Raw genomic sequence first — 27442 nt, 5'->3', positions numbered from 1 at the left:
GGATATTAAACCTGCATATAATATATATGCTTATATACATAAGGCACACACACACATAATATTGTCCTATGATTACTGTGTTGGCACTTTAGACATATTGATATCCCTAAAACAAACAGGGTTATCAATGATATAACTTCCCACAAACTTTACTATAAATAATCGGGTAACAACCTGTCTTGTACCATTCTTTACAGAAAGGCTTTTCTCAATGCATTAGTCAGAGTTTCTTCCCAGGGTGAAAATTTATAATCCTTAATGAGGCCAGTACTAAGAGAAGGACATTTCTGCTTACTCTTTTCTCGGTAATTGCCCTCACATAAAATAAAGCATGACTTTGTCATGTGTTCACACATGCAGTGTGGGGAAAAGAAAGAGCAATCAGACTGTTACTGTGTCTATGCAGAAAGAAGTAGACATAAGAAACTCCATTTTGTTCTGTACTAAGAGAAATTCTTCTGCCTTGAGATGCTGTTAATCTGTAACCCTAGCCCCAACCCTGTGCTTGCACAGACATGTGCTGTGTTGACTCAAGGTTTAATGGATTTAGGGCTGTGCAGGATGTGCTTTGTTAAAAATGTGTTTGAAGGCAGTATGCTTGGTAAAAGTCATCGCCATTCTCTAACCTCGAGTACCCAGGGACACAATGCACTGTGGAAGGTGGCAGGGACCTCTGCCCAGGAAAGTCAGGTATTGTCCAAGGTTTCTCCCCATGTGATAGCCTGAGATATGGCCTCATGGGAAGGGAAAGACCTGCCTGTCCCCCAGCACGACACCCGTCTGTGCTGAGGAGAATTAGTAAAAGAGGAAGGAAGGCATCTGTCTCCTGCTTGTCCCTGGGAAGGGAATGTCTTGGTGTAAAACTCGATCATACGTTCTATTTACTGAGATAGGAGAAAACTGCCTTATGGCTGGAAGTGAGACATGCTGGCGGCAATACTGCTCTTCAATGCACTGAGATGTTTGTGTCAAGTCAAACATAAATCTGGCCTACGTGCACATCAAGGCACAGCAGCTTTCCTTAAATTTATTTATTACACAGAGATCTTTGCTCACATGTTTTCCTGCTGACCCTCTCCCCACCATTACCCTATAGTTCTGCCACATCCCCATCTCTGAGATAGTAGAGATAGTGATCAGTAAACACTGAGGGAACTCAGAGACCGGTGCCGGCGCGGGTCCTCTGTATGCTGAGCGCCGGTCCCCTGGGCCCATTTTTCTTTCTCTGTACTTTGTCTCTGTGTCTTATTTCTTTTCTCAGTCTCTCGTCCCATCTGATGAGAAATACCCACAGGTGTGGAGGGGCCGGCCCCCTTCATGCAGTGCATCCCTAGAGTTTATTGAAGCATGAATTCAATAACATACAATTAGACCTGATTCTGAGATTTTCTCTTCTTCAAGAAACTCAGGGAGTATATTTCATTTATGAATATGCTGATGCACTAGGATTTCATTGCTTGCTAAAGCCTTTCACAGAGTAACTGCATTTGTAAGATTTGTCTCTGGTGTGAGTTGTTTGGTGTTTATTGAAGTTTGACCTGTTGTTGAAGGTCTTTCCACATTCAGAACACACATGAGGTCTTTCTCCTGTGTGAATTCGCTGATGCACCTTGAGTTGTGGTTTCTTACTGAACGATTTCCCACAGTCGAGGCATTCATAAGGTTTCTCTCCCATGTGAGTTCTTTGATGGGTAATCAACTCCGATTTCTGGACAAAAGCCTTCCCACATTTGGAACAGACAAAAGGCCTCTCTCTAGTGTGTGTTACCTGATGTTTATGGAAATTCGACCTGCCGTTGAAGGCCTTCCCACATTCAGTGCACACATAGGGTTTCTCACCCGTGTGAATTCGCTGATGCTCTTTGAATTGAGACTTCGAAGTGAAGGCTTTCCCACATTCACTGCATTTGTAAGGCTTCTCTCCGGTGTGGATTCTCTGATGCATGCTGAGTATTGACTTCTGGTTGAAGGCTTTCCCACATTCACCGCATACATGGTGTCTTTCTCCAGTATGAATTTTCTGGTGTATATTCAGGTGTGACTTTTGGGTGAAGGTTTTTCCACAGTCACTGCATTCGTAAGGTTTCTCCCCTGTATGAATTCGATGATGTATATCAAGCTGTGACTTCGAAATGAAGGATTTCCCACAGTTGTGGCACTGGTAAGGTTTTTCTCCCGTGTGGCTTCTTTGATGGACAATCAGGTGTGCCTTCTGGATGAAGGCCTGCCCACATTCAATACACACATAGGACTTCTGCCCTGAGTGGATTCTCTGGTGCAAGCTGAGTGTTGACTTCTGGGTAAAGGCTTTCCCACATTCGCTGCATGCATACTGTCTCTCACCAGTATGAATTTTCTGATGTATAATGAGGGTTGAGTTTTGGGAGAAGCCTTTGCCACATTCACTGCATTCATAGAGTTTTTCTCTACTGTGAGTTCTCTGATGTCTAAAGAGAGATAACATCTGGAAAAAGGCTTTTCCACAGTCATGGCATTCATAGGGCTTCTTTCTAGTGTGTGTTTTCTGGTGCATAACCAATTCTGATCTCTGAATAAAGACCTTCCCACATTCCTTGCATATATAGGGTATATCACCTGTATGATCTGTCAGATATACACTGAGTTTTAGTTGTGGCGTGAAGGCTTTTCCACATCTGCCACATTCATGGAGGTTTCCTACACTAGGAATTCTCTGTTGGGCAAAGAGGTGTGATTTTGGGGTGAAGTCCCTCCCACATTCAGAACATCCATCTGGTTTCTTCTGAGTATGAATTTGATGTTGCATGAGTGACTGTTTATGGCCACAGACTTTTCTACACTGATTACCTTTGCAAAATGTCTCTCCTGTATGGATATTCTTGCTGCAAGCGTGGGAAGAGCTATGGCTGAATAGCTGACCAGACCCAACAACGTCATCAAGCTGTTTTGTGTCATTGTTTTCATTCTGACCACTCACTTCTAGGTTCCGCTTCAAACTTTTTGTAAATAAGCAACATTTCTGAGGTTGTTCCTGTGAAGAAGCAAGGTGGGGCCTCGTGTGAATCATTTTCCCAGGGTCCTTATATTCACAATTGCGTTCTGTGTTCAATGTTTTCTTGTTGAAGAAAGCACTGTGACTCATGGGCTGAATTTGATTTTGCTTATCTTTCTTTGTACGGTCTGTATCCAGCCTCAGTTCTTCCAGAATGGAACACCATGAACCATCTCTTGTGAACTCACCTACCATATCCTTTTGAAATGAAGCTTTCTTAGAAATCTCCTTTTGTGGGATTTCAAGCCCAAACTCCCCTTCTAAAAGGAGAAAGAGAAGATGAAATAGACACAATGAACAGGAAAGAGGAGAAACTGTATGAAGCTGATTGACAATGAACACAAGGAAATTGCTGTCGTGTAATAATGATGCTAATGACGCTGACAATGAGCAGAAACAAAGAGCCCTTATTATATGATGAGCACTTATCTACATGGCACTTAGCATGTGCCAGGCAATGGCCTACATACTCATTTAATCTGCATAATAACCTCGGGAGGTAGCCATGATGTGTGTTCCTGTTTTACAAAGAAAAGGAAGCACATAATGGTTATGTAATTGGCCAAGATCACTTTGCTAATCTGTGGGGACTGGATTTCAACAACCTGAGGCCACTTATGCAAGTGGTCTAGACACCCAGATCTAGTAGGATGAGGAGGGGATAAAAGAGACCAGAGCGTTGCAGGGCAACATCTGTGGATAGCCAAGGCTTGAAGGAGGGGCTCAGTGTGTAGGTCTTCATTAACTTTCAGAGATGAATCCTCACCAATCTGCCTGCTTTATCTTACTTGTTAGAAACAATGCCAAGTACATCGGCCCTGTACATCCTTCTGAAAACTATTAAAGCTTCACCTATCTTGACATGGCGAACCAGTGAAAAAATGACTATGCCCCAACTCTCCATGAAGCTACATTTTTTTTTCTTTTTGAACTTAGGAATATACCCAAAACCCCAGAAAGATATTCTAAAAGACTGTGTAAGCAAGCTGTACCCCAGAATTTGTTTCACCCTTGTTCCATTGAAATTAATTCTTCTCTGTTAGAACTTTTGGCTTTATGCTATCAAATATGCCTTTTTTTTAGTTTAGTTTTTTGTTTTGTTTTGTTTTTTGCCAAGAATAAGAGTCCCTGATCATCTTGTGCACTTTACTAGTATAGTGCACAAAACACAGCAGGTTCTCAATAAAAACAATAGTTACTAAATTTTACTATTACTTTTTCTACCAGATTGTAATACTGAGTATGACCATCACATGTAGTTTCTTTTTGCTTTCAGTCACTTAAACTGTATCCCAGACTCTTGTCCTATCAAAAAAACTCAATCATCTTTCTTTTTTTTTTAAAAAAAGGACACTTAATCTTTATTGTTAACTTTTTCTTATTGTAGCAGAAGTGCATAATATTAAATTTACCATCTTACCCATTTTGTATTGTACAGTTCAGTAGTGCTATCTGTATTCACCCTGTTGTGCAATGGATCTCCAAAACTTTTACATCTTGCAAAACTGAAATGCTGTACCCATTAAACAATTTCCCTTTTCCCCCTGTCCCTCATGCTCTGGCAGCCACAATCTTATTCTGTCTCTATGAATTGAGTACTCAAGGTACCTCATATAGGTAGAATGATACATTTGGATTTTTTGTGTCTGGCTTATTTCACTTAGCATCATGGTAAGATTCATCCACACTGCAACATGTTTCATAATTCCTCTTCCTTTTTAAGGTTGAATAATATTTCATCGTATGTATAGACCACATTTTGTTTACCAATTCATTGGCCAATGGACAATTCCACTTTTTGGATATTGTGAATAGTGCTGCAATGAACAAGAGTGTACAAACAGCTGTTTGGGTTCTTGCTTTCAATTCTTTTGGGTATCTACCCAGAAGTGGAGTTGCTGGATCATATAGTAATTTTATGTTTAATTTTTGAGAAATCACCATCCTGTTTTCCATAGGACTACACCGTGTTACATTCCCACCAGCAATACACAAGATTCCAGTTTCTCTATATCCTTGCCAACACTTGTTAATTCTGTTTTTTCACTAGTAGCCATTCTAATGGATGTAAAGGGATATCACACAGTGGTTTTGATTTGCATTTCCCACATAATTAGTGAGGTTGAGCATTTTTTCCTGTTATTGGCCACTTGTATATCATCTTTGAAGAAATGTCTATTCACATCCTTTTCCCACTTATTAAAACAGGTTATTTGTTTTCTATTTCATTTTTCACTCTTAAATAGCAATTTTACCCATATACGGGTGGTCATTTATTCTGGCAATCTTCCTCTGTGTCCCCAGGCAGAGATTTGAAACATTTTTAACTTCTCACTTTATTCAGGTCATAAAAGTCTTGCTGAACCTGGTAACACTTAAATTACTGCCCAAAATGTTCAATGTAAACTATCAGAACTGTACTGAAAAGCTCTTCCACAACTCTCCAATGCAGCCTAACAATGCTGATTGCAAAAAAGACGTCCAATTTATTCTCAAATCCAAGCACACTCTCATGTCCTCTATTCCCATTAAGCTTGCTTCATCTGCTTCTTTGTTTCAATGCAAAATAGCTTTGTGGACCAGTTACAGGTACTGTGTCCTTAAAATTAATTCCCAATGTCACTCCACCTCTAGGCTGACAACACTTTTTTCTGAACTTCACAAGCATTTACTATCCATGCTTCCCATGTTGATACACTTACTTTTTGAGTAACTTTTCATGAAATAGACATGATTGATGCACAAAGGCTAATGCTTTTAACATTTAATGCCATTGTCTTCTCCATCCAAACACAATCTGTTCTTTTGAATTTATCTCAGCAAATATTTAAAGCATCCTTTTAAAATAATGTGAAATATTCTTTCCTGACTATTTTCAGAAAATCAATAATTTCTGTATCCTAAATACAAAAATCCTAATCCTGTATCTTAAATACAATGGTTTCCTCATGCTGAACACTGACATAATGAAGATTAAGTAAAGAAAGTACAAAGTAATCAGCAGACAGTATGCAAAGTGATACAGTCTATGGAGAAAACATTAAACAACATACAAAAACAATGGAGCAGAGCATGAGTTTGATGAAAACTATTCAGGTATATTTTTACATTGGAAATATGTGGCCATGAGGACAATGTCACTGAAAAGAGTTTGTTAATCCTACATAGTAGGAAATAACTGCATGTTTTTATCATATCTACTGAGGAAAAAAGAAAATAGTCATGTTTGGGGTAATAAAATCTGTCAGTATCTTGACTGAACTAAAAAAACTGAAATCAACATACCTGATTAGGAACAACATTGTCTAAATATGGGAAAATGGGGATCTAGTTTGTTGTAATACCACTGGGCTTAAGAAAAAGGGTCACCTTCTTCTTAATTAAAAAAAAAACAAAACTGGTAAGAATTCCAAAATAATAAATGAGAGGACTGTGTTTCTGAGTCCAGAAACATAGAAAAATCTGACAAAATTTGTCAGGTAAGAATTTCTTACTTGGATGATGATGATTCCAATTTCTGATCTCCCAAAATTAAGAAAGTGAGTCATCTCATGGGAACTGTCCTCCATGGAGCTAAATAAGTAGCAGAACACAGTTTAAGCACAGAGACTAGAGGTACTGACATAGAAATCATTAGAATAAAAATATGAGGACTGAGAGTTCAGAATGGATAGGTCCTTTAAGTCAATTCCTGTATGAAAAGATGTCCATAGCCAGGCACGGTGGCTCATGCCTGGAATCCCAGCACTTTGGGAGGCCGAGGCAGGTGGAACACCTGAGGTCGGGAATTCGAGACCAGCCTGACCAATAAGGAGAAACTTCGTCTCTACTAGAAATACAAAATTAGTCAGGCATGGTGGTGCATGCCTGTAATCCCAGCTACTCAGCAGGCTGAGGTAGGAGAATCACTCAAACTCAGGAGGCGGAGGTTGCTGTGAGCCAAGATTGTGCCATTGCACTCCAGCCTGGGCAACAAGAGTGAAACTCTGTCCAGAAGAGAAGAGGGGAGGGGAGGGGAGGGGAAGGGAGTGGAGGGAAGAGAGAGGCCCATATGGAAGAACAGGGCCCCAAGCTAGAGTTGTCACAATTGGGAGGAAAAAAAGACCAATATTGATTTTCTGATGGAAAATCAATAAAATTAGGGGCAAAAAAATAGAAAAAAAAAAAAAAAAAAGGCAGAAAACTGCATGGACACAAATAGATAAATGATAAGAAAATGCAACGAACAAATGAAAAAGCCAATCAGATAACAGATGAGAGGCTCTCATTCAGTTATTAGAAAAATAACACTTCAACAATGAAACAGGCTGGGCGTGGTGGCTCACGCCTATAATTCCAGCACTTTGGGAGGCAGATCATGAGGTCAGGAGATCGAGACCATCCTGGCTAACACGGTGAAACCCTGTCTCTACTAAAAATACAAAAAATTAGCTAAGTGTGGTGGCAGACGCCTGTAGTCCCAGCTACTCAGGAGGCTGAGGCAGGAGAATCGCTTGAACCCAGGAGGCAGAGGTTGCAGTGAGCCAAGATCACGCCACTGCACTCCAGCCTAGGTGACAGAGCGAGACTCTGTCTCAAAAAAACCAAAACCAAAACCAAAAACCAATAAAACAGCCCTTTCACCCATCAGTAGGGCTATAAATTCACCAATTTTGTTAATGCCAAGTGTTAGCAAGCAAGATGTGCAAATGCAAATCCTTGTGCACTGCACATGGGAGTGTGAACTGGTGCAGCCCATCAGCCCATCAGAAGAGCAATATGGTTGACTTAGTCAAGTATACTTATCTCCAGGACCAGGCAATCCCATTCCTGAGTATTCACCACTGGGAAATTCTTAAGGCAGCCCCTATAGAACATTCAGAATTTATAGAATATTTACAGTGTTTGATGTAGAAACTGGGAGTAGGAGGCAACCTACGGGCCATCACTGGGGGAATGGAGGGAATGGAGTAGTATGGTAGACTGGTAGTGGTTCCCTGCAAAGATATCTACATTTGCCTGGGTACAACTTACTCACCTTGACACCTCTGATGTGAGAGTTCAGCCTCCTCCACACATGGCTCCTTTTCTTTTAGCATTCTGAAGATGACGTCTGGGTTGGGAATGTGATACCCTGTTAATTAGAAAGGATATTGGATTTGGGTGTAGCTTCTTCAGTTTTAGAGGCCATTCAGTGAAGCTTTACACGGGCTCATTAGAAAAGTCAACATGGACACAAAGTAATACTAAAAGATGCCCAAAAGAAACAAACAGTCCAGGACAAACCAAGGAAAGAGTCATGACATACTTTGATATCCCACTGCGTCCTGCAACGAAGAGGAAGGAAATCTCCTCAACAGGATCCAACCAAGATTCCCAGGTCAGTTGTGCTCACCCACTGAGAAGAGGTGGCTATAGAGCTCCAACGTCACGTCCTGGTACAGGCGTCTCTGGGCAGGGTCCAGTTGCTGCCACTCCTCCCTGCTGAAGTCCACGGTCACATCCTCAAATGACAGTGATGCCTGTAACAGTGTACCCCAGCTCACTGTGAATTAGGTCATCATTGGTGAGTGGGGATGGCACATATAGGAGGAACATACTTTTAATGATTTTCACCATGATCCATCACAGAGGCTTCCCACCAAACACCTATTTCACATTTTTAGGGATTTAAAAAAATTAGAGAAATATCCTCCATCCACCGTACACCTACACTGATTTATTCATTTTTTTTTTTTTTTTTCAAAAATGAGGCCAGAAATGGGTTCCCTCTAAGTCCTCTAGCTAATTTAGGAATAACCAGCATGATGTTGACGAAGCAACTACATGTGAGGCTGTACTTAAGCTGGATCCTGGTGCTCAACATAGAATTACATAAGCTTCTACTCTTGCAGCAACTCAGAGACTTGGAAGACATATAAATACAAAAGCTCAACTATGGGGTTAAAAAGGGAACATGGTAGAAATATATGCAGAGGACACCGTTGAGGAGGGGCAAATTAGGGAAAGGCAAATTCTACCTAGCAGTAGAAGGTAATGCTACTTAGAGTTGGTGAAGCTTACACTGGAAGTAAGAACTTTGATGCAGGATGTGCGAAGGAAATCACTTTCCAGAAAAGAGCATGAATAAAAGTAGAGAGGTAGGAAAATACTGTGAATTCAGGGAGAAGCAGACACCTCTGTGTAAGATAAGAGGCGACTATGTCATGTTTGGAAAGTGGTTACCATCCAAGCTCCAAGGAAGTGGGCTGGTGTCTGAATATATAATGGGTACGGATTATTTATTTTAATGAATAGATTGCCATTTCAGGATTTTAAGTGCAGGGAAGAGATATGATCATATAATATTTCAACAAGATGATCTTTCCTATAAGAACCAATATTAGGTTCATGAAAGGACTGATGATGGAAAGATCTTCATTACAGAAGTACCACAGATGATAAATGCAGCCTGAAGGACAAAACACAAACATCACTTTTACTGATCACCAATGACTCCTAAAACCATATGAAAGACTGATGGGGTCTTTATAACAGAGGAGTGGGCTGACAATATCTGAACCCAATCGTCAATTTTATCACAAGGAGAGAGATAACCAGATACTAAAGTGCACCTAATATGATGTAACAGCTACTCGAGAGAGTGAGGCAGGAGAATCGCTTGAACCCAGGAGGGGGAGGTTGCAGTGAGCTGAGATCACGCCATTGCACTCCAGCTTGAGAGACAAGAGCGAAACTCTGTCTCAAAAAAACACACACACACACAAAAACTGTCCCTGAAATAGCGAGTGTCTGCTGCCATTACCTAGTAACAAATTCAATTTATGAAGAGAGTGTGTACACACTTAGAGAAAATTGTGTAATACATTAACATGTATATAGGCAAGTAAATAATCCATAAAATTGTGTGCTCCAGGGAAAAACCTTAAGTTACACAGGCAACGAGTTATCACAGTCTATACAGGCAGCTCTGAATATAAATTGACACAGTTATAATAATAAACAAGGAATATTGACCTGATCAGAATCTGAACCAGTTCTTAGAGGAGGATGGGCAAGGAAAGCAGGTGTTGGGGGTGAAAGTATGAGGAAGTGGGTAAAAGCAAACCTTTTAATGACATGTTTCTTAATTAATTAGCATGTTGATTAACAATCCAAGAGGCAGCAATATAGGCATGTCACTAAAAGATTAGGAGGTAAATGCCGAAATAATTAGCTAAAAATGTAAAATGTGATTGCCTGGGAGGAGCTGGAACTTGGGTAAAAATACAGCAAGCGACAGCACTTTTAAAAGATTACAGGCTTCACAAAACCATCTGATCCTCTTTTCTATGTTCAAATAAAACTAAAACCTACTTTCAAAGGAAAAAGTAACAAAAAGTATTTACAAACATATGCAAAAAGGACCCTAGGTTATTACTATGTAAGAACTCTCTTGGGATGCTGAGGCGGGCAGATCACAAGGTCAGGAGATCAAGACCATCTTGGCTAACACGAGGAAACCTCGTCTCTATTAAAAATACAAAAAAATTAGCCGGGGGTGGTGGTGGGCGCCTGTAGTCCCAGCTACTCGGGAGGCTGAGGCAAGAGAATGGCGTGAACCCGGGAGGTGGAGCCTGCAGTGAGCAGAGATTGCGCCACTGTACTCCATTGTGGGCTTCAAAGCAAGATTCTGTCTCAAAAAAAAAAAAAAAAAAAAGAGAGAACTCTCTAAAAATCCAAACCAAAATATAAATCAAAAGGTGAGAAAAAGTAACTCACTAAAGACAACTGACCAATAAAATTATGAAAAAAATGCTGTTTGTAAATAAAGTAATGCAAATTAAAAACTTTATTTCCATCAAATTAGAAAAGATAAAAACAACAACATAAAAATAACGCTGTCCAGAGCAGAGGGAAATGCGCACCACAAAGAGAAGACAACATGATGCGCACCACAAAGAGAAGACAACATGATGCGCACCACAAAGAGAAGACAACATGATGCGCACCACAAAGAGAAGACAACATGATGCGCACCACAAAGAGAAGACAACATGATGCGCACCACAAAGAGAAGACAACATGATGCGCACCACAAAGAGAAGACAACATGATGCGCACCACAAAGAGAAGACAACATGATGCGCACCACAAAGAGAAGACAACATGATACGCACCACAAAGAGAAGACAACATGATGCGCACCACAAAGAGGAGACAACATGATGCGCACCACAAAGAGGAGACAACATGATACGCACCACAAAGAGGAGACAACATGATGCGCACCACAAAGAGAAGACAACATGATGCGCACCACAAAGAGAAGACAACATGATGCGCACCACAAAGAGAAGACAACATGATACGCACCACAAAGAGAAGACAACATGATGCGCACCACAAAGAGAAGACAACATGATACGCACCACAAAGAGAAGACAACATGATACGCACCACAAAGAGAAGACAACATGATACGCACCACAAAGAGAAGACAACATGATACGCACCACAAAGAGAAGACAACATGATGCGCACCACAAAGAGAAGACAACATGATGCGCACCACAAAGAGAAGACAACATGATGCGCACCACAAAGAGAAGACAACATGATGCGCACCACAAAGAGAAGACAACATGATGCGCACCACAAAGAGAAGACAACATGATGCGCACCACAAAGAGAAGACAACATGATGCGCACCACAAAGAGAAGACAACATGATGCGCACCACAAAGAGAAGACAACATGATGCGCACCACAAAGAGAAGACAACATGATGCGCACCACAAAGAGAAGACAACATGATGCGCACCACAAAGAGAAGACAACATGATGCGCACCACAAAGAGAAGACAACATGATGCGCACCACAAAGAGAAGACAACATGATGCGCACCACAAGAGAAGACAACATGATGCGCACCACAAAGAGAAGACAACATGATGCGCACCACAAAGAGAAGACAACATGATGCGCACCACAAAGAGAAGACAACATGATGCGCACCACAAAGAGAAGACAACATGATGCGCACCACAAAGAGAAGACAACATGATGCGCACCACAAAGAGAAGACAACATGATGCGCACCACAAAGAGAAGACAACATGATGCGCACCACAAAGAGAAGACAACATGATGCGCACCACAAAGAGAAGACAACATGATGCGCACCACAAAGAGAAGACAACATGATGCGCACCACAAAGAGAAGACAACATGATGCGCACCACAAAGAGAAGACAACATGATGCGCACCACAAAGAGAAGACAACATGATGCGCACCACAAAGAGAAGACAACATGATGCGCACCACAAAGAGAAGACAACATGATGCGCACCACAAAGAGAAGACAACATGATGCGCACCACAAAGAGAAGACAACATGATGCGCACCACAAAGAGAAGACAACATGATGCGCACCACAAAGAGAAGACAACATGATGCGCACCACAAAGAGAAGACAACATGATGCGCACCACAAAGAGAAGACAACATGAATGGTACTGGGATATATTCTGACATGAATTCAGACACGGATGGAAAATCTGAATTAGTGACAGCAGTATTGATTTAAATGACAGACTGGAAATCAGGTCAAGCAGGAAAAAAAATTTCATTGTTAAAAAAGGAAAAAAGCTTATATTGAACACGTGTCCTAAAACACTAAACTTGAAGAGGTTCTGAACATACAAGTTGACCAACATCAATGCAAATGAGAGAACCGTTTGTGCATTTGCACTGCTGTCACAAAGACTTAGATAATTTCATGTTTTAAACGCGTTTTGTTTTGTTTTGTTTTGTTTTGAGACAGGGTCTCACTGTGCTGCCCGGGCTGGAGTGTAGTGTCACGATTGCAGCTCACTGCAACCTCGACCTCCCCAAGCTCAGGTGATCCTCCCATGTCAGCCTTCTGAGTAGCTGGGACTACAGGTGCATGCCACCACACCTGGCTAATTTTTGTATTTTTGTAGAGTCTCACGTGTTGCTCAGGCTGGTCTCCAACTCCTGGGCTCAAGTGATCTGCCCGCCTTGGCCTCCCAAAGTGCTGGGATTACAGGCATGAGTCACCGTACCCCACCTAAACTTGCATGTTTCAATTTTTCTTTGAAGAATGACTTTTAAATATTTGGGGTATTTACAATTTTGAAAATGATTTATATGTGCAATTTATTTTGTGTTAATGTTCCCTTCTTTTAATACTTTCTATTATCAAATGTTTCTAGCAGGTTGAGATGATTTTAACAGGTTACTGAAATATATAATCTTCTCACGATATACTGGTTCAGGAGAATAACACACATATTTATTATACTTTTTAAAAAAACAACATCTCTGTAAATTTGGATATAAACCTATCACAGAACAATGGTGCACTGTTTACTACTATAGTCATATGCTATTTAAAGACTTGTAAATAAAGCATCAAGAGATACACAGAATAATTTAGGATTTCAGGAAATCTTGACTATACCAAGAATTCTGATTTCTTGTTACTAAATCCTGACTATTTCTATCTGTGGGCAATCTCGAGACACTATTTTCCAGCATTTTTTATTCACCTTTTTAAACAGGAAAAACAACATGGTCCTTAAAAGCCTGTCCTCGCTCTACCTCCCTGTGACTATTTAAACTACAAAGGAAGATTTTTCCGCACCTTATGAGAACAGAGGAAAAACGGGCCAATCCCCATGGACCAAGCAAAGAATGTGGGTGGGGACCACTTAAAATTCTTCAAAGACCCAACGGTGGATGAAGGAGCGGAACAAGTGCTTAGAGGGAAAGCGTCAGCTTTTCCGTCCTATGACTGGGGCTTCTGATCAGACCAGGGACTACAGTTTCTTCTTTCTTGACCCAAGGCCAACCCTCTACTATTCTCCTTTATTAGCCAATTCATGGTTTCCTCTAAAACACTGATAGCCTATGAATGTGGAAACATCAGCCTTTGTGGTCCTCGCTTGACAGGAGGCTCAAGACTGACTCAGGAGCAGAGAGCCCAGAGCCTGCTGCATCCTGTGTCTGCCCTCACATTCTGGAGAACTGTCCCCAGGGCTGCCCCTGCTTACCTCAAAAGAACCATCCTGCTCCTCTGGACCCAGGACCTGAGGCTTCTGGGATAAATTCACATCAGCAGGCATCTCCGCTCTGGAATTCTACTCTGGGTCTCTCTTGCTGACAACTCCACTTTTCCCAGGAGCCAGAAGCTGGATAGGTGTTTGGATTCTCCAACCAGGGACACTGCGGAGAGGCGTGCTGGGCTATGAAGAGAGATCCTGCAGCCTCAATGAGGTGGCCTGACCCGGGGATTCTGCAGAAGCCTCGGAAAAGCAACGAGTACATGGTCACTCATTCAACATTCACTCCACAAATATTTCCTGAGGGCACTGAGGTGAAGTCACTGTGTCAGACCCTGGAGTAGGCAAAGTTCAGAAAACCCAACTCTAGTTATTAGTCAGGGTTAAAAATAAAGACTAAGTCTGGACTAAATGATGAATTCATTGCAGCTTTGCCAACTTTTCACTGAGAGAATGTGAAAATATTACTTTAGTTATAGTTTCCAAAATGAAAATGCAGGTATTTATCACAAGTGTTGGGAAACTCAAGCAAGATGAAGCTTGTCAAGTCCTCAGTGCCTGCTTGGCAAGTGGTAAACATGAATAAAAAAGAGATATTTGTCAATTTAATTGTCAGCTAAATATCATGGGCATTATTACACTCATTTTGGGGATGAAGATAATGAGGCTGTTACATAATTTGCCTGAAGGTTACTTAGTCTGTAAATGGAAAAACAGAGAATCAGCCCACATCTGCCTTGTTCTAAACTGTACACTGTCCCCACTATCTCATGCACCCATACATGGCCAACTTCCGGAAACACCATTTCCTCTTCCTGTGGCCTTCACAGAGCTCAGGCTGGGAGGTGGCTCTGTCTGGGGTAACTATTCTGAGCTTCTGGACTTTTCAGTCCCCATCCATAACACACCACACAGACCAGCCTCTTCTGACTAGAGCTAAAACTTAAAATCACTGTCCTAATCCCCACCTTGACGCAGAACATTTGCAGACACGCATCAGGGCCTCCAGTTACCATTTCTTGCCTGTCTACAATAAGTTGCCCCCACCGCACCTGAATGCAATCACTGACAGCACTGACTTTCAGAAATCCCCAATGAGTGGCCTACAGGGCTGCCAGAAAGTTCCATAATGTCTCCCAGTCACTGACATGGCCCAGGCTTCTGAAATCATTACTGCCCCGATAGCCAAGAAATGTTTCCCAGCGAGTACAATTTTCTGGTTTCCATAAAACAACAAATAATCTCCAACATAGGGGTCCAAATGAAATGCTCCAGTAGGAGACCATCATCGATCCGCTCAACTGTCAATTATCGATCCTTACCATGTCCAAAGGACCCAAGAAGAGGCCAACACTGCCCCACCCACCAATCCCTGAAGGACCCCAACACTCACTGCCTAGAAAGCAATGCAGTCACCCTCACAAATCCCCATCATTAACCCCCTATGCCCCCAGTCAACTGGCTGCCATAGGCTACTCCTGGGAACCCCACTCTACTGATTACTATAGGTCGCCCATCACTGGTCCCCTGAGAGTGTTACAATGTGATCCTCAAAGGCCTCCGGCCTCTGAAGCTCTTGGCTGCCAATCAATCACTGACTTCTCGAGTCTCAAGGAGAGTGAATCCCTTCCCTGAACGTCCTCCAGCACCATCTGCAAAGGCGCTCTTAAGACGCACGTTCGCTGTCCTCAAGTTAGCAAGTTTCGTGGACCAATATAAAATCCGGTATTAAAATACACTTGTAATGTCAGTCACAAAAATACTTATTACAAGCAGAAAATAAGCAAGAAAAGAGGGAAAATTAACCAGCTAATTATCCAACTAAAATTAGCAAAAGCCACTTACCCCACAGCACCCCTCACCCCCACCCCAGAAACCCCCCCATTGCTCAGCCAAAACAGGCCTGTCACTTACCTCACAGCCCCGTCTTCAGCCGAGAAATCCCTTTATCACGCACCGCGCCCCCCCCCCCCCCCCGCAACAAGCCCCTCATCACTCACCCAAAGCCGGCTTCCCCTCCCTGACCCTACAGAACCCCCACTGCTAATATTCCCAATCACTTCAGCATCCCGTAAGCCGCACAGGCGTTAGATCCACTTAACAACAGAAGCGAAATGGCCGCTCTAGGCCACTTCCGGTTTGGGTTACGTTCCCGTTAGGATTTCTGCGGTCGCTACTGAACCGCGCGCATGCCCACTAACGCTTTTGAAGCTACGCTCCGCCAACAGTCATCATGGCGTAAAATGGCGTACCTTTATTCCGCGGTTCATTCAACTTCAGAAGCTTCGTCGGAAGGACGGCATGGCCGCACCCATACGGATTATGATATTGGAGGCCGCCATCGTCAAAGGGCTTTTATTCCGTACAGCCAAGAAGGGCAAATGGAATGTCACAGAGTAAAAGTCTTGGGTCCCACATTGCCAGGGGACCTATTCAATACTGTGTATATATATTTCTAGAAGAAACTGACATTCTGTATTCTGAAAAATACTTTTTCTCTATATTTTCGCCTCTGATTTTTTTTTTCTGAATTGCTAAACAACTCACTGTCTTTAACAGCACTTTTGAAAACTGTCTTTAATAGCACTTTTGAAAATGTTATCTTTCTGAGAAATTGTATCTTTGTTATCCTTACACCACTGCTCTCTATACTTGGATGAACCTATTGATGAAGTTACCTACCAAGAGTCCACCTGAAGAGGGAATTTAGGGCTCTTGGGACACTTCATTTAAAGAGAGGAGAATGAAAAAAATACAATCAAGTTAAAGGAAAAAAACACAATTACTGAGAACAATGTCAGCCAGTCCAACTGCGCAGAATTTTCAGGAAGAGGCTGTTCAATCAAATAAACAAAAATATATTCTAGAAGGTGGGAGATAGCAATCGTAAAATTTAAAAAAATGACTGATTAGTGGGAAATAGGAGGCAGGGCTGAGTGAGGATCTGAAGGTGAAGATCTGAAATGATCCTTCTTTTTTGAAAGATAATTTAAATATATTGCTTTAGCTGTTTCTGCCATTTTGTAGTTACCGATTTTACATTCTGTGTTCACAGCTTCTGCCACCCCTTCCCTACACTTAAAGCCACCATATTACTTTTAATTACTTTATACCTCATTTTTAGTCCATTGGAATCATAAAATAAGACTGTTTAGCCAATGAAGCATGTTTTTGAACATGGTTCCCCAGGAATAGTTCAGTCTTCACAATTAGTATCTGAACCTGACTTTGTTACATGAAGCATGAAACCTGCTTTTATTTTTAAAAATCAATTATATATTTACTGTAAACAAATAGTGTAAAAGCAATAAAAACCCTTTTCTTTATTGTGTGAGAAAGTGTGACATTATACTTGAGTTACTAAAAAATTCCCCGGATTTAGAACTTTTGAATTTTCTCCACTTATAAATCTGAGACTATTCTTTACTGTGTCATAGGTTTTACCCTACAGCTTTGGTACATTTTATTTTTAAAAAAGGAAAATGCAGAGAGTGAAAATTGAGATAGAAGTAGGAAACTTTAAATACAATAGCTCAGCATGTGTATATTCAGGGCAAGTGAAGGAGTCCCTCTACTGGGACATCTGTATGTCTGCAGGAAGAAGGGTAACTGCTCGTAATACTCTTAGTGGGGCAGGCATACCCTAAGGTGACCCCCACTGAGTCACACCTTGTATAAATCCATCCCTTTGAGTGCAAACAGAACCTAAGATTTGCTTCTTACCAACAGAATATGGCAAAAGTTATGGGTCTCATCTCTATTATTAGATTATGATGTTAAAATCTATGGGAACTTGAACATCATCTACAAATACTGGAAATATTTCTCAGTTTCTAATTTTTACATTTCTTGCTTATTTTTCTGGTTTTACCTTGTTGGCTATAACCTCTTTAATAATGTCAAGTAATAATGGTGACAGTGGGCATCCTTGTCTTGTTGCTGATTCAAATGAGAATGCTCCTCAATTTTCCTTATTTATAGTGTGAGTTGGTATAGGTTTTAATAGATATCTTTTATCATATGCATGATAATTCTAGTTGCTCCACTGCCTTATCAGTACTTAGTATTATTAGTCTTTTTAATTTCATATGTTTTAGTGAGTATCTCATAGTGGTATCTTTTAGTAATTTTAATTTGCATTCCCCAGATCAAGCATTTTTTCAAGTGCTGAATGTCCACTCATTTGTCCTCTCTGCTGAAGCACCTCCTGAAATCTTCCACCCATTTTTCATTGTGTTTTAAAATTATTGTGTTGTGAGAATTTTTTATATATTCTAAAAATAAGTCTTTGAGAGATATACATATCACAAACATTTTTCTTCCAGTCTGTGGTTGCTTTTTTTTATTTCATCTAATCTTTAGAAGTTAAAAAATTTGATTAGGACATTCTAGAAGAGTTTTTTAAGATTGGAGTTGGCTATTCCTCAAGAAGACAGACAAAACTTTCTGACTATGAATCTTCATATATCTTGTGTAGATAAAAGTCAAAAAAGAAAAAGAAAGAGAATTCTGTCTCTTGAAACCTAAATAAAGTGCTTCAAAATTAAAATGCTTCAAAAAATAAAGACAAAAAATCTTGTGTAGATGAAAGTCAAAAAAGAAAAAGAAAAACAATTCTGGTTCTTGAAACTTAAAGTACTTCAAAATTAAAGTGCTTCAAAAAATAAAGACAACTGATTGCAACTTATGAGGACTTCAGAATTTCAAATGCTTTGGTTTAAACTATGCCAAGAACTCTCATCTTGACCAACTTCAAACCAATCTACTGCCTGCATGACTCAACGCCTTGTTAAATAATGATCTCAACAAGATGCCTGCACTCGAAATCTCTGATACCAATTGTGCCTATTTTTTTTTTCCTGGAAATCAAAGAAAGTAAACAACCAAGAACATTAAAAGAAACTTCACCCCAAAAATACAGTATTGAATAGAACATTCTATATACAGAAATGAAACTGTTTATCACCTTCATTTATAGCTAAGAATAAATGCTCACCCACTGACTAAAATGACTCTTTTCTTTCATATATCTCATTTTAAGCAAACCTATTCTAAGATGTCTGGTAAAAAGAGGCTTCATCATTCTGAGATACAGGATTAGAAAACAAAATGCAAATTAACAGTTGTGATTTGCATCACAAGAAATTGGATGCTAAGGAAATGTGCTGAAGTTTTCCCAAAGTTCAATTATTGATCTGTTCAAATGGATCCAATATTAAGATTCTAAGAATATCATTCTCATTCATTCATATTCTGATATTGCATCTTCCTCAGAAGCAGAGGAAGAGGAGCCCTTGGAAATTGCATGTGGCCTGAAGACAAACTTTGGGCAAGTCTATGAAAGTGAGATTCTTAGTCTGCTTAGGGTTTATGTGGGAAAATGGTTGAGGACTTTGCCTGGAGGAATGAAGGTCGCTGACAGGTTTTAATCAGGGATGTGGTCTCCTTTATTTTGGTGCCCAGAATGACTATCCAAACTGCCAATTAACAAAACTGGAAAAATTAATAATTCCTGAAGCTAGAGAGGCAATGGTTACTCTCATTCGAGACTGGGGAAATGGACACTGTTTCAGCCATTTTCTCAAACTCCTGGCCTCAAGCAATCCTTCCATCTGGGTCTCCCAAAGTGCTAGGATTACAGGTGTGAGCCACTGTGCATGGCCTGTTACAGCCATTTTTGAAAGCAGTTTGGAAATATCCATCATTGTCTTGCAAACATATTACTTTCCGTTGAAAAGGTGATCCAGTTTCTGCTAAAAATATCTTCTAAGGAAATAATCAGAAATTATATTTTTACACAACTCACATTTGTAGCTTGAAGTCAGTCATGATGGAAGTGTTTACACTGCAGAAATTGGCAAATACCATCCATCATGTCTTCATTTATCATTTTATTGATTGTCTACACTTGATATAGTGATGGATAAAATGTTAATAATGCAACTTAGAGAATGCTAATATCTGCAGTCATTACATTGTAAATAGCACAAAATTTCAGGAAATATTCTTCTAATGTAGATATTCCAAACCTCTTATCTGATTCAGCAAAGAGTTTACTCCTGTCATTGACAGAAGAATAAAATCCCACCATACATCTCACTATTTCTGTTTCATCTTACTCCTTAAAGTAAATGAAAATATCAACCAACATTCATAACTACACAGTGTACTGTTCATCAATTGCCATTGTAAATTAGCTAAAGTTGCAAAAGTTCAGAAAAATCACTGAAAGCATTCTGTAAGAATCAGTTGACCATGTGGAATTTACAATAAAAAGTATAGTACATTTTATTATTCTTTAAAAGTTATGTGCTACAGGGAGACGAAGGCCCGTGGGATGTGACCAACTCAGCATTCCACAGGAGGTTATATGATCAAACAGCAAACTGTTTATCATGAATGCAGGATGTGGGCAAACTCACAACTACTCCCGCTGCCAGAAGGTTTGCTGAGGGCAATCGCTTCCTGGCGCCGAGCTCCTTGAAGTTATCTACTGGGACATCTAGAGAATGCAGTCTTGCAAGCCTACTCTCGACCAAGCAGCTGACCTCTTCTTCCACCCCACTTCTCACTATCTCTTTTGCCTAATAAATACAGAGGGCTGTGTAAAGCTCAGGGCCCTTGTCCACTAGAGGCAAGGTGCCCCCTGACCCCTTCTTTCACATATACTCTTTTGTCTCTTGTCTTTTATTCCCACGTTGGCCCCACTTTGTTCAGTCCCCCAGGTCCATGAAGGTTACGTAGTGGCACCCTGAATAGTGACAGGATTGGGTGCTCAATGGTGTGCTACACATACTTTATATCAGTAAAATTTATCATGAATATGTATTTTTTGGAAATCCAGTTGTTAAATATTTCTTAGCACACTTCTGCCCCAATTTCATATCTCTCTTGAATAAAGAATAGCCTTCATGGGTGGAGGAAGAAGGAGTGGGGAGGAGAAAGGCTATTCTACTGGGATCTTTCTCACTCACTCCGACACCAGATGTTATCCACCAGCATAGGCTGAGGGGTGCTCTTGGGAACATCAACTCCGTGGGACTGCTAGTCTGCCCTTAAGCCGGTTGACTGTGGAATGCCAAGTTGCCTATGCTCACAGTGAAGAGTTAATTTGCACATATGGGAGTAGTACATGCGAATTACATTATGAGTGGGAAATTAATATTTTCTATAGTTTTTAACATCCTGAGCCCCAAATATCAGAAGTGCCAGTCAGACTCCTCAGGGGTTGAGGGAGGAATTTGTACATTCACCCCTTAGGGCCAGCCCCTTTACTGGATCCTGTTATAGCAGCCAGCAAACCTCTTCATCTATTCTCGTCCTAGAAACCATAGCTCCACTGTCACTAGCAGGATTGGTTCTCTGTCATCCCATGTCTTCTTGGATAGGAGGGGTCTTGATGTGGTCATTTTTCTTTACCCTTGATGCCATTTCTGAAACAGGTCAATGTGATGCCATTTCTGGGACAGGTCAAAGGTGCTCAATACGTGTCAAATGGATGGGTAGCTGACATCCAGACTTAGGTAGGAGAGGGCAGATGAGGGTGTTAGGTTGAAACTCATTTAGGATCAAGCTAAACACACATTATCTGGCCCAGGAAGATCATGTGCTCATAACCAGAAGTGGACTCTGGCTTCATGTAACCACAAGCCAGATAGTTTTCTGAAAGGCAGCCCACAGGCCAGATGTCTACTGGGAGGAGGCAGGATGAGGAAGGGAGATGTTGTGGTCTTAGTGGAGTGGGGACTGAGTAAAGCACGGAGGAGGGGTGTCAGGAGCTGCTGCAACAGCCTGCAAAGAGAAAGAAGAAATCCAAGGGATAGGAGAGCAGGGGTTCAGGGCAGTGAGAGCAGTAAATGGCAATGCTTCCTGGGTTCTTTCTGGAAGAAAAGAAGCCCCACAGCAAAGGCAGAGCTCACACAGAAACCCAAGAAAGGTCTGTGAGGCAAGCCCAGGCTCCTCCCTGAATCCAAACAAGCATCAGAAGGCAGCAAATATCCCACCTAAGTCAGGGACTCCATTCATGGCCCCCAAGCTTCAACCCTAGCACCACGGGTTTTCCTGCTCAGAGAACTCCGAGAGCTCAGCCAGGGCTTCCCAAGGCTCCCAGCATGCCCAGATCTGAGGATGAGCATGGAATAGGAGGAATCAGTCCCAGGTGGGACTCAGCTTCCAGCATCTCCTTCCCTGCACGGTGGGAGAATGTCCCCAAATCCACAGCTCTCCTGAGGGAAGGTGAAGAATTGGCTTCAGGGGACATAATCTGAGGTCTGAGTGGGGAAGCAAAAGGAAGCAAGTTCCCTGCTAGGGTGCGCTTGGCCCTGCAGTGAACAGGCCTCAGCCTTCACTTCCCCAAAAGTGGTTTGGGTGTTTCTGTTGGAGGGAAGGGTTTGAGGCAAAAACTCAAAATAGATACCAGGTGTCTGCTGTGAAGGGCTCCTCAGGTGGTCTGAAGGGGCTCTAAGCAGCCCCTCCAGTCTCAGAGATGCCATCCCTGCTGTCACTGCTGGGGTGGGGAGGTGAGGGGGCTGGGCAGAGTCGGGAGGGTTGGCTGGAGCTCAATGTTACAAGCCTAAATGCTGGGATCTCCACAGGGTCCCTAGAGGACCACATGGGGTATGAGCTGCAGATTCCAGAGCTGGTGACAGTGCAGGAGGGCCTGTGTGTCCTGGTGCCCTGCTCCTTCTCCTACCCCAGTGATGGATGGAGTCACCTAGACCCACTCTACGTCTTCTGGTTCCAGAAAGGGGACAATGAACACTGGGATCCTCCCGTGGCCACAAACAAACCCGGCCAGAAGCTGCAAGAGAGAAGCCAGGACCATTTCCATTTCCTCGGGGACCCCCAGACCAACAACTGTTCCCTGAGCATCAGAGACACCAGGAGGAAAGATGGCAGAGTATATTTCTTTTGGTTGAAGAGGGGTCCGTCGTGAATTTCAGCTTCAAGCAAAAGACACTGTCTTTGAATGTGACAGGTAGGGGTGCCTGTGTCCAGGAGCCTGGGGCTCAGATGGGGGAGCCATCCCTGGGGCCAGGACAGAGGCTGCTTCTGAGGTTACACCCTGAAAATCCCCTCTCTGTGTCCAGGTCTCTGCCTCTCTCTCTCCCAGCCCTCACCCAGACACCTGACATCCAAGTCCCAGCAACTCTGGAATCTGGCCATCCTGTGAACCTGACCTGCTACGTGTCAGCAGCCTGTAAAAGCAGGAAGCCTCTCACCTTTTCCTGGATATGGGGAACTGTCATTTCCTTGGGCCCTGGGACACCTCAATTCTCAGAGATCACCATCGTCCCACATCCCTGGAGCCACGGCTCCAATATCACCTGCCCAGTGACTTTCCCAAGGTTTAATGTGACCGCAGAGATGACCTTCCAACTCAAAGTCTCCTGTGAGTCTGAGTTATTTTGGGCAGTGGCCGTGGGAAGAGAGTCAGGGCATGGGATACTTGGAGTGGGGTCCTGGATTCTGGGCAGGGGAAGGGACCAAAAGGATGCTCCCCTAACCCTCAAAACTGAAGAGGGATGTGTCATCTTTTGAATTCAGATGCTCCACAGAACCTGACCATGTGTCTTCCATGGAAACAACACAGGTAGGAGACAAACTCTCCTTTCCAAGACTGTGATTAGGGTGGGAGGGCACCTCCAACACCTCAGAATAGAGTCTAAGTCTCAGAGCTTGCACAACAGGAGGGCTGAGATCAGGAATTCCAGCACAGGTGCCAGAAGACTTCCTAAATCTAAATCCTCTGTCCCCTGTTTCAGCCCCAGGGAACACTCCCTAATCTCACCACGATGACAAAGACTTTCTTATTGTCAAATCTTTTTTTTTTTTTTTTTTTTTTTTTGAGATGGAGTCGTGCTCCGTCACCAGGCTGGAGTGCAGTGGTGCGAACTTGGCTCACTGCAACCTTCGCCTCCTGGCTTCAAGCAATTCTCCTGCCTAAGCCTCCCAAGTAGCTAGGACTACTGGTGCAAGCCACCAACACTTGGCTAATTTTTGGATTTTTTTGTAGAGACGAGGAATCACCACGTTGCCCAGGTTGGTCTCAAACTCCTGAGCTCAAAGCGATCTGCTGGCCTCAGCCTCCCAAAGTGATGGTATTACAAGCATGAGCCACTGTGTCCGGCCTGGCAGCTTTCTGGAACTTCTCAGCTCTTTCACCAACACTAACAGAACCAAATCTGAGAATCAGATGTTGCCTTCCTGCCTCTTCATTCAGCCTCTCCTTTCTACTTTTCAACAATTTTAATTTAAGAATTTTTCCCAGGCAATATATTCACATGATCTCATAAAGAAAAGACATAAGTGGGCATGTACAGAATGCACCTGTCTCACCTCTGCCCTCCAGATTCCTAGTTTGCTTCCTCTGAGGCCTCCATTGTAAACTGTTTTGGATACATTCATCCAGAGATGTCTTATGCATGTGTATCTTCATCTAGAAGTAAATATAAAAATTTCATGTGAGCATGCTTTTTTACACACAAAACATCCTTGATACACTGTTCTGCACCCTGTTTTTTTTTTTTGTTTTTTTTTTTTTTGAGATGGAGTCTCACTGTGACACCCAGGCTGGAGTGCAATGGCACTATCTCAGCTCACTGCAACCTCCGCCTCCCAGATCCAAGTGATTCTCCTGCCTCAGCCTCCCGAGCAGCTGGAATTACAGGCACCCGTGACTACACCTGGATAATTTCTGTATTTTTAGTGGAGATCCCAGATCGGGATCGTATCTAGTCAGACTCCTCTGCGCAGCCCAGTCATTCCTAAACCAGGGACACAGCCCTGCTTCAGCACCAGGGACAGCGCCACCTCCGATGCCTGGGGCTCGCCAGGACCAAAATGTGTCTAGACGTGCAGCGAGAACCGCCTGCCTCTTTAGGCAGGCCCTGATGGGAGACTTGGGAGAAGACTAGCAGGATAGGAAAACCTCCCAGTCTGGGTCTGCCCTTCTCGGGCTCTCGGTCATGCCCAGGAGATGGGGCTTTAGATCACTCAGAAAGGGACTCTGCGCATATCCTTGGTTTCTTGCCTCTCAGGACAGACTCCACCCCCAGGGCCTTCAGAAATCCCTAATTGTGATAAACTCCCATCGCCTCCCCCCTCCCTTCTCCTCCTTTTCTTCCTCCTCCTCCTCTTCCTCCTCCTTATCCTTCTCTCTCTCTCCCTCTTCGCTGCTGCTTCCTCTCTATCTCAATCTATGTCTCTTTTCACTTTCTTCCCCTTTCCCCTCTTCTGTCTCTCTCTCCCCCTCTCCCTCTTTCCTGCCTCTCCCTCTCTTTATGTCTCAACCTGTTTCTATTCCCTTTCTTTCCCCCTTTGCCTTGTCTGAGGGCAAAGGGAGTGTTCCTGTTGAAGGAAAACTTTCTCTCTCTCTCTCTCTTCCCCTCTCCCTCTCTTCCTCTTCTCTCTTTTTATCTCTCCCTCCTCTCACTGTCTCAATCTGTTTCTCTTCCCCTCCCCCTCTCCTTCCCTACTCCTCTCACCTCCGTCTTCGACTGGTGCTGGTACCCAAATGGAGCTCTGAAGGACAAAGAACAAGACTCATGGTCCTTTACAGTCTTTAACTCTGTGCCCAATCCTGAAAGATTTTACATATATATACACACACACACACATATATAATATATGTCATACATCATATATAATATATGTCATACATCATATACATATATTATATATGTCATACATCATATACACATATATTATATATGTCATACATCATATACACATATATTATATATGTCATATATCATATACACATATATTACATATGTCATATATCATATATACATATATTATATATGTCATATATCATATATACATATATTATATATGTCATATATCATATATACATATATTATATATGTCATATATCATATATACATATATTATATATGTCATATATCATATATACATATATTATATATGTCATATATCATATGTAATATATACACATATGATATATGTCATATATAATATATAAAATATATATTATGTATATATACTTCAGGATCTGTAGGCTAAATGGAGGAACAGAATATCAGGAGGCTGATGGAAGCATGGGCTTTGGAAGCGATGGAAGACATTCAAAGTGTTTAGGCACACAAGGGATCTTAGATTGAAAAAAGAGTCCTGTGAGCTTAGAGATGGGGAGCTGTCCATGGGAGACCTAGCAGGCTATTCAAGAGAGAGAGAGGCCAGGAGAGGCCAATTTGGTAGTCACCCCACAGAGGGGAGGAGTTGTAGAGGCTGGAGAACTGTGGAAAAGTCAAAGGAAAGAGACTGTGTACGTACATGTGGAGGCAGGGCCCACAGGAAGTGGGAGGAGGAACAGAGACCCAGGGCAAGTTCTGTCTGCCTCACCCTGAACCCGAAAAGCTCACCTAAGTCTGGAGCTGGAGCTGGAGCCAGGGCTGGAACTGAGGACAGACAGGGTTCCATTTTAGGAGAGTCTCAGTCTCGCCCTCCTACGACCCTATGCAAGGGGCTCCAAGAAAAGCACCTGGGGAAAATAGACTCATAAACTTCACATCTCTCTTGAGGGAAGTGGGGGTTGGTCTTCAGGTGGTGAGGAAGAGGCGGAAGGAAGGTCCCACCCTGCTGTGGTCAGGGGAGAGGAGAGCTCAGCTTTCATTTCCCCTGCAGTGATCTGAGGGCAAAGGTAGTGTTCCTGCTGAAGGCAGAAATTTGGGAGAGGAACTATGGCATTGAGTCCAGGAAGAGAATCTATCACTCTATGGTTTTGCCCACTTCCAAGTAGGAGAGGCTAATCAGTGTAGAGAGCCTGGTTCCCTCACTGTTTGGGGCGCCACTTGTGGAGCGCCCGATCCTGTCGCTGTTCAGGATGCCACTTGTAACCTGCACGGACCTTGGTGGACTGAACAAAGGGGGTGAAAGCGGGAAAAAAGACAAGACAACAAAAGAATATGTTTGGAAGAAGGGGTCGGGGGCACCTTGCCTCTAGTGGACAAGGGCCCTGAGTTTTACACAGCCCTCCATATTTATTAGGCAAAAGAGATAGCGAGAAGGTGGGGTGGGGGGGTGGTGGAAGAAGAGGTCAGCTGCTTGGTCCAGAGTAGGCTTGCAAGACTGTACTCCTTGAACAGTAGGCTCTAGATGTCCCAGAAGATAACCTCAAGGAACCAGGGCCAGGGAGTGATGGCCCTCAGCAAACCTTCTGGTGGCAGGCGCAGTCGTCAGTTTGCCCACATCCTGCATTCATGATAAACAGTTTGCTGTTTGATCATATAGCCTCCAGTGGAATGCTGAGTTGGTCACGATCCCTTTGACCTTTTCGGCTCCCAAAAATTCAGATGGTGTCAGTGGAATGTAGAACATCCTTTTCTGCTGCTGCCATTG

At 42.5% G+C, this 27442-nt stretch overlaps 1 protein-coding gene across 6 annotated transcripts; it reads right to left on the bottom strand.

Moving 5' to 3' along the window:
* Window positions 1-639: 639 nt before the first annotated feature.
* On the bottom strand, window positions 640-26567 carry ZNF175 (zinc finger protein 175). Of its 6 annotated transcripts, none has more exons than XM_030913510.1 (6): window positions 26467-26567; window positions 24419-24518; window positions 14072-14323; window positions 8406-8532; window positions 8049-8144; window positions 640-3291 (listed from the first exon to the last, which is right to left on the bottom strand). In XM_030913510.1, exons 3-6 carry the CDS (start codon window positions 14141-14143, stop codon window positions 1451-1453), a joined length of 2136 nt encoding a protein of 711 aa, XP_030769370.1. In that variant the 5' UTR covers window positions 14144-14323; window positions 24419-24518; window positions 26467-26567; the 3' UTR covers window positions 640-1450. The 6 variants fall into 6 exon arrangements, with proteins under 6 accessions (XP_030769370.1, XP_030769371.1, XP_010374859.1 ...); XM_030913511.1 differs by having other exon boundaries at window positions 14072-14313; XM_010376557.2 differs by lacking the exons at window positions 24419-24518; window positions 26467-26567 and adding an exon at window positions 15995-16271.
* Window positions 26568-27442: the final 875 nt, after the last annotated feature.

Source organism: Rhinopithecus roxellana, chromosome 12 (assembly GCF_007565055.1).
Source record: "Rhinopithecus roxellana isolate Shanxi Qingling chromosome 12, ASM756505v1, whole genome shotgun sequence".
Classification (NCBI taxonomy): Eukaryota; Metazoa; Chordata; class Mammalia; order Primates; family Cercopithecidae; genus Rhinopithecus; species Rhinopithecus roxellana.
This window is presented reverse-complemented; position numbering and strand designations above follow the sequence as displayed.

Coding starts and splice junctions, on each gene's coding strand:
- ZNF175 (XM_030913510.1), bottom strand. CDS start 14,143: ATGCCTGCTGATGTGAATTTATCCCAGAAGCCTCAGGTCCTGGGTCCA. Junction 8,533..14,071: donor AGCAGGATGGTTCTTTTGAG/GTAAGCAGGGGC, acceptor ACACTGTTACAG/GCATCACTGTCATTTGAGGA. Junction 3,292..8,048: donor CTCACATCAGAGGTGTCAAG/GTGAGTAAGTTG, acceptor TTCTCCTTTTAG/AAGGGGAGTTTGGGCTTGAA.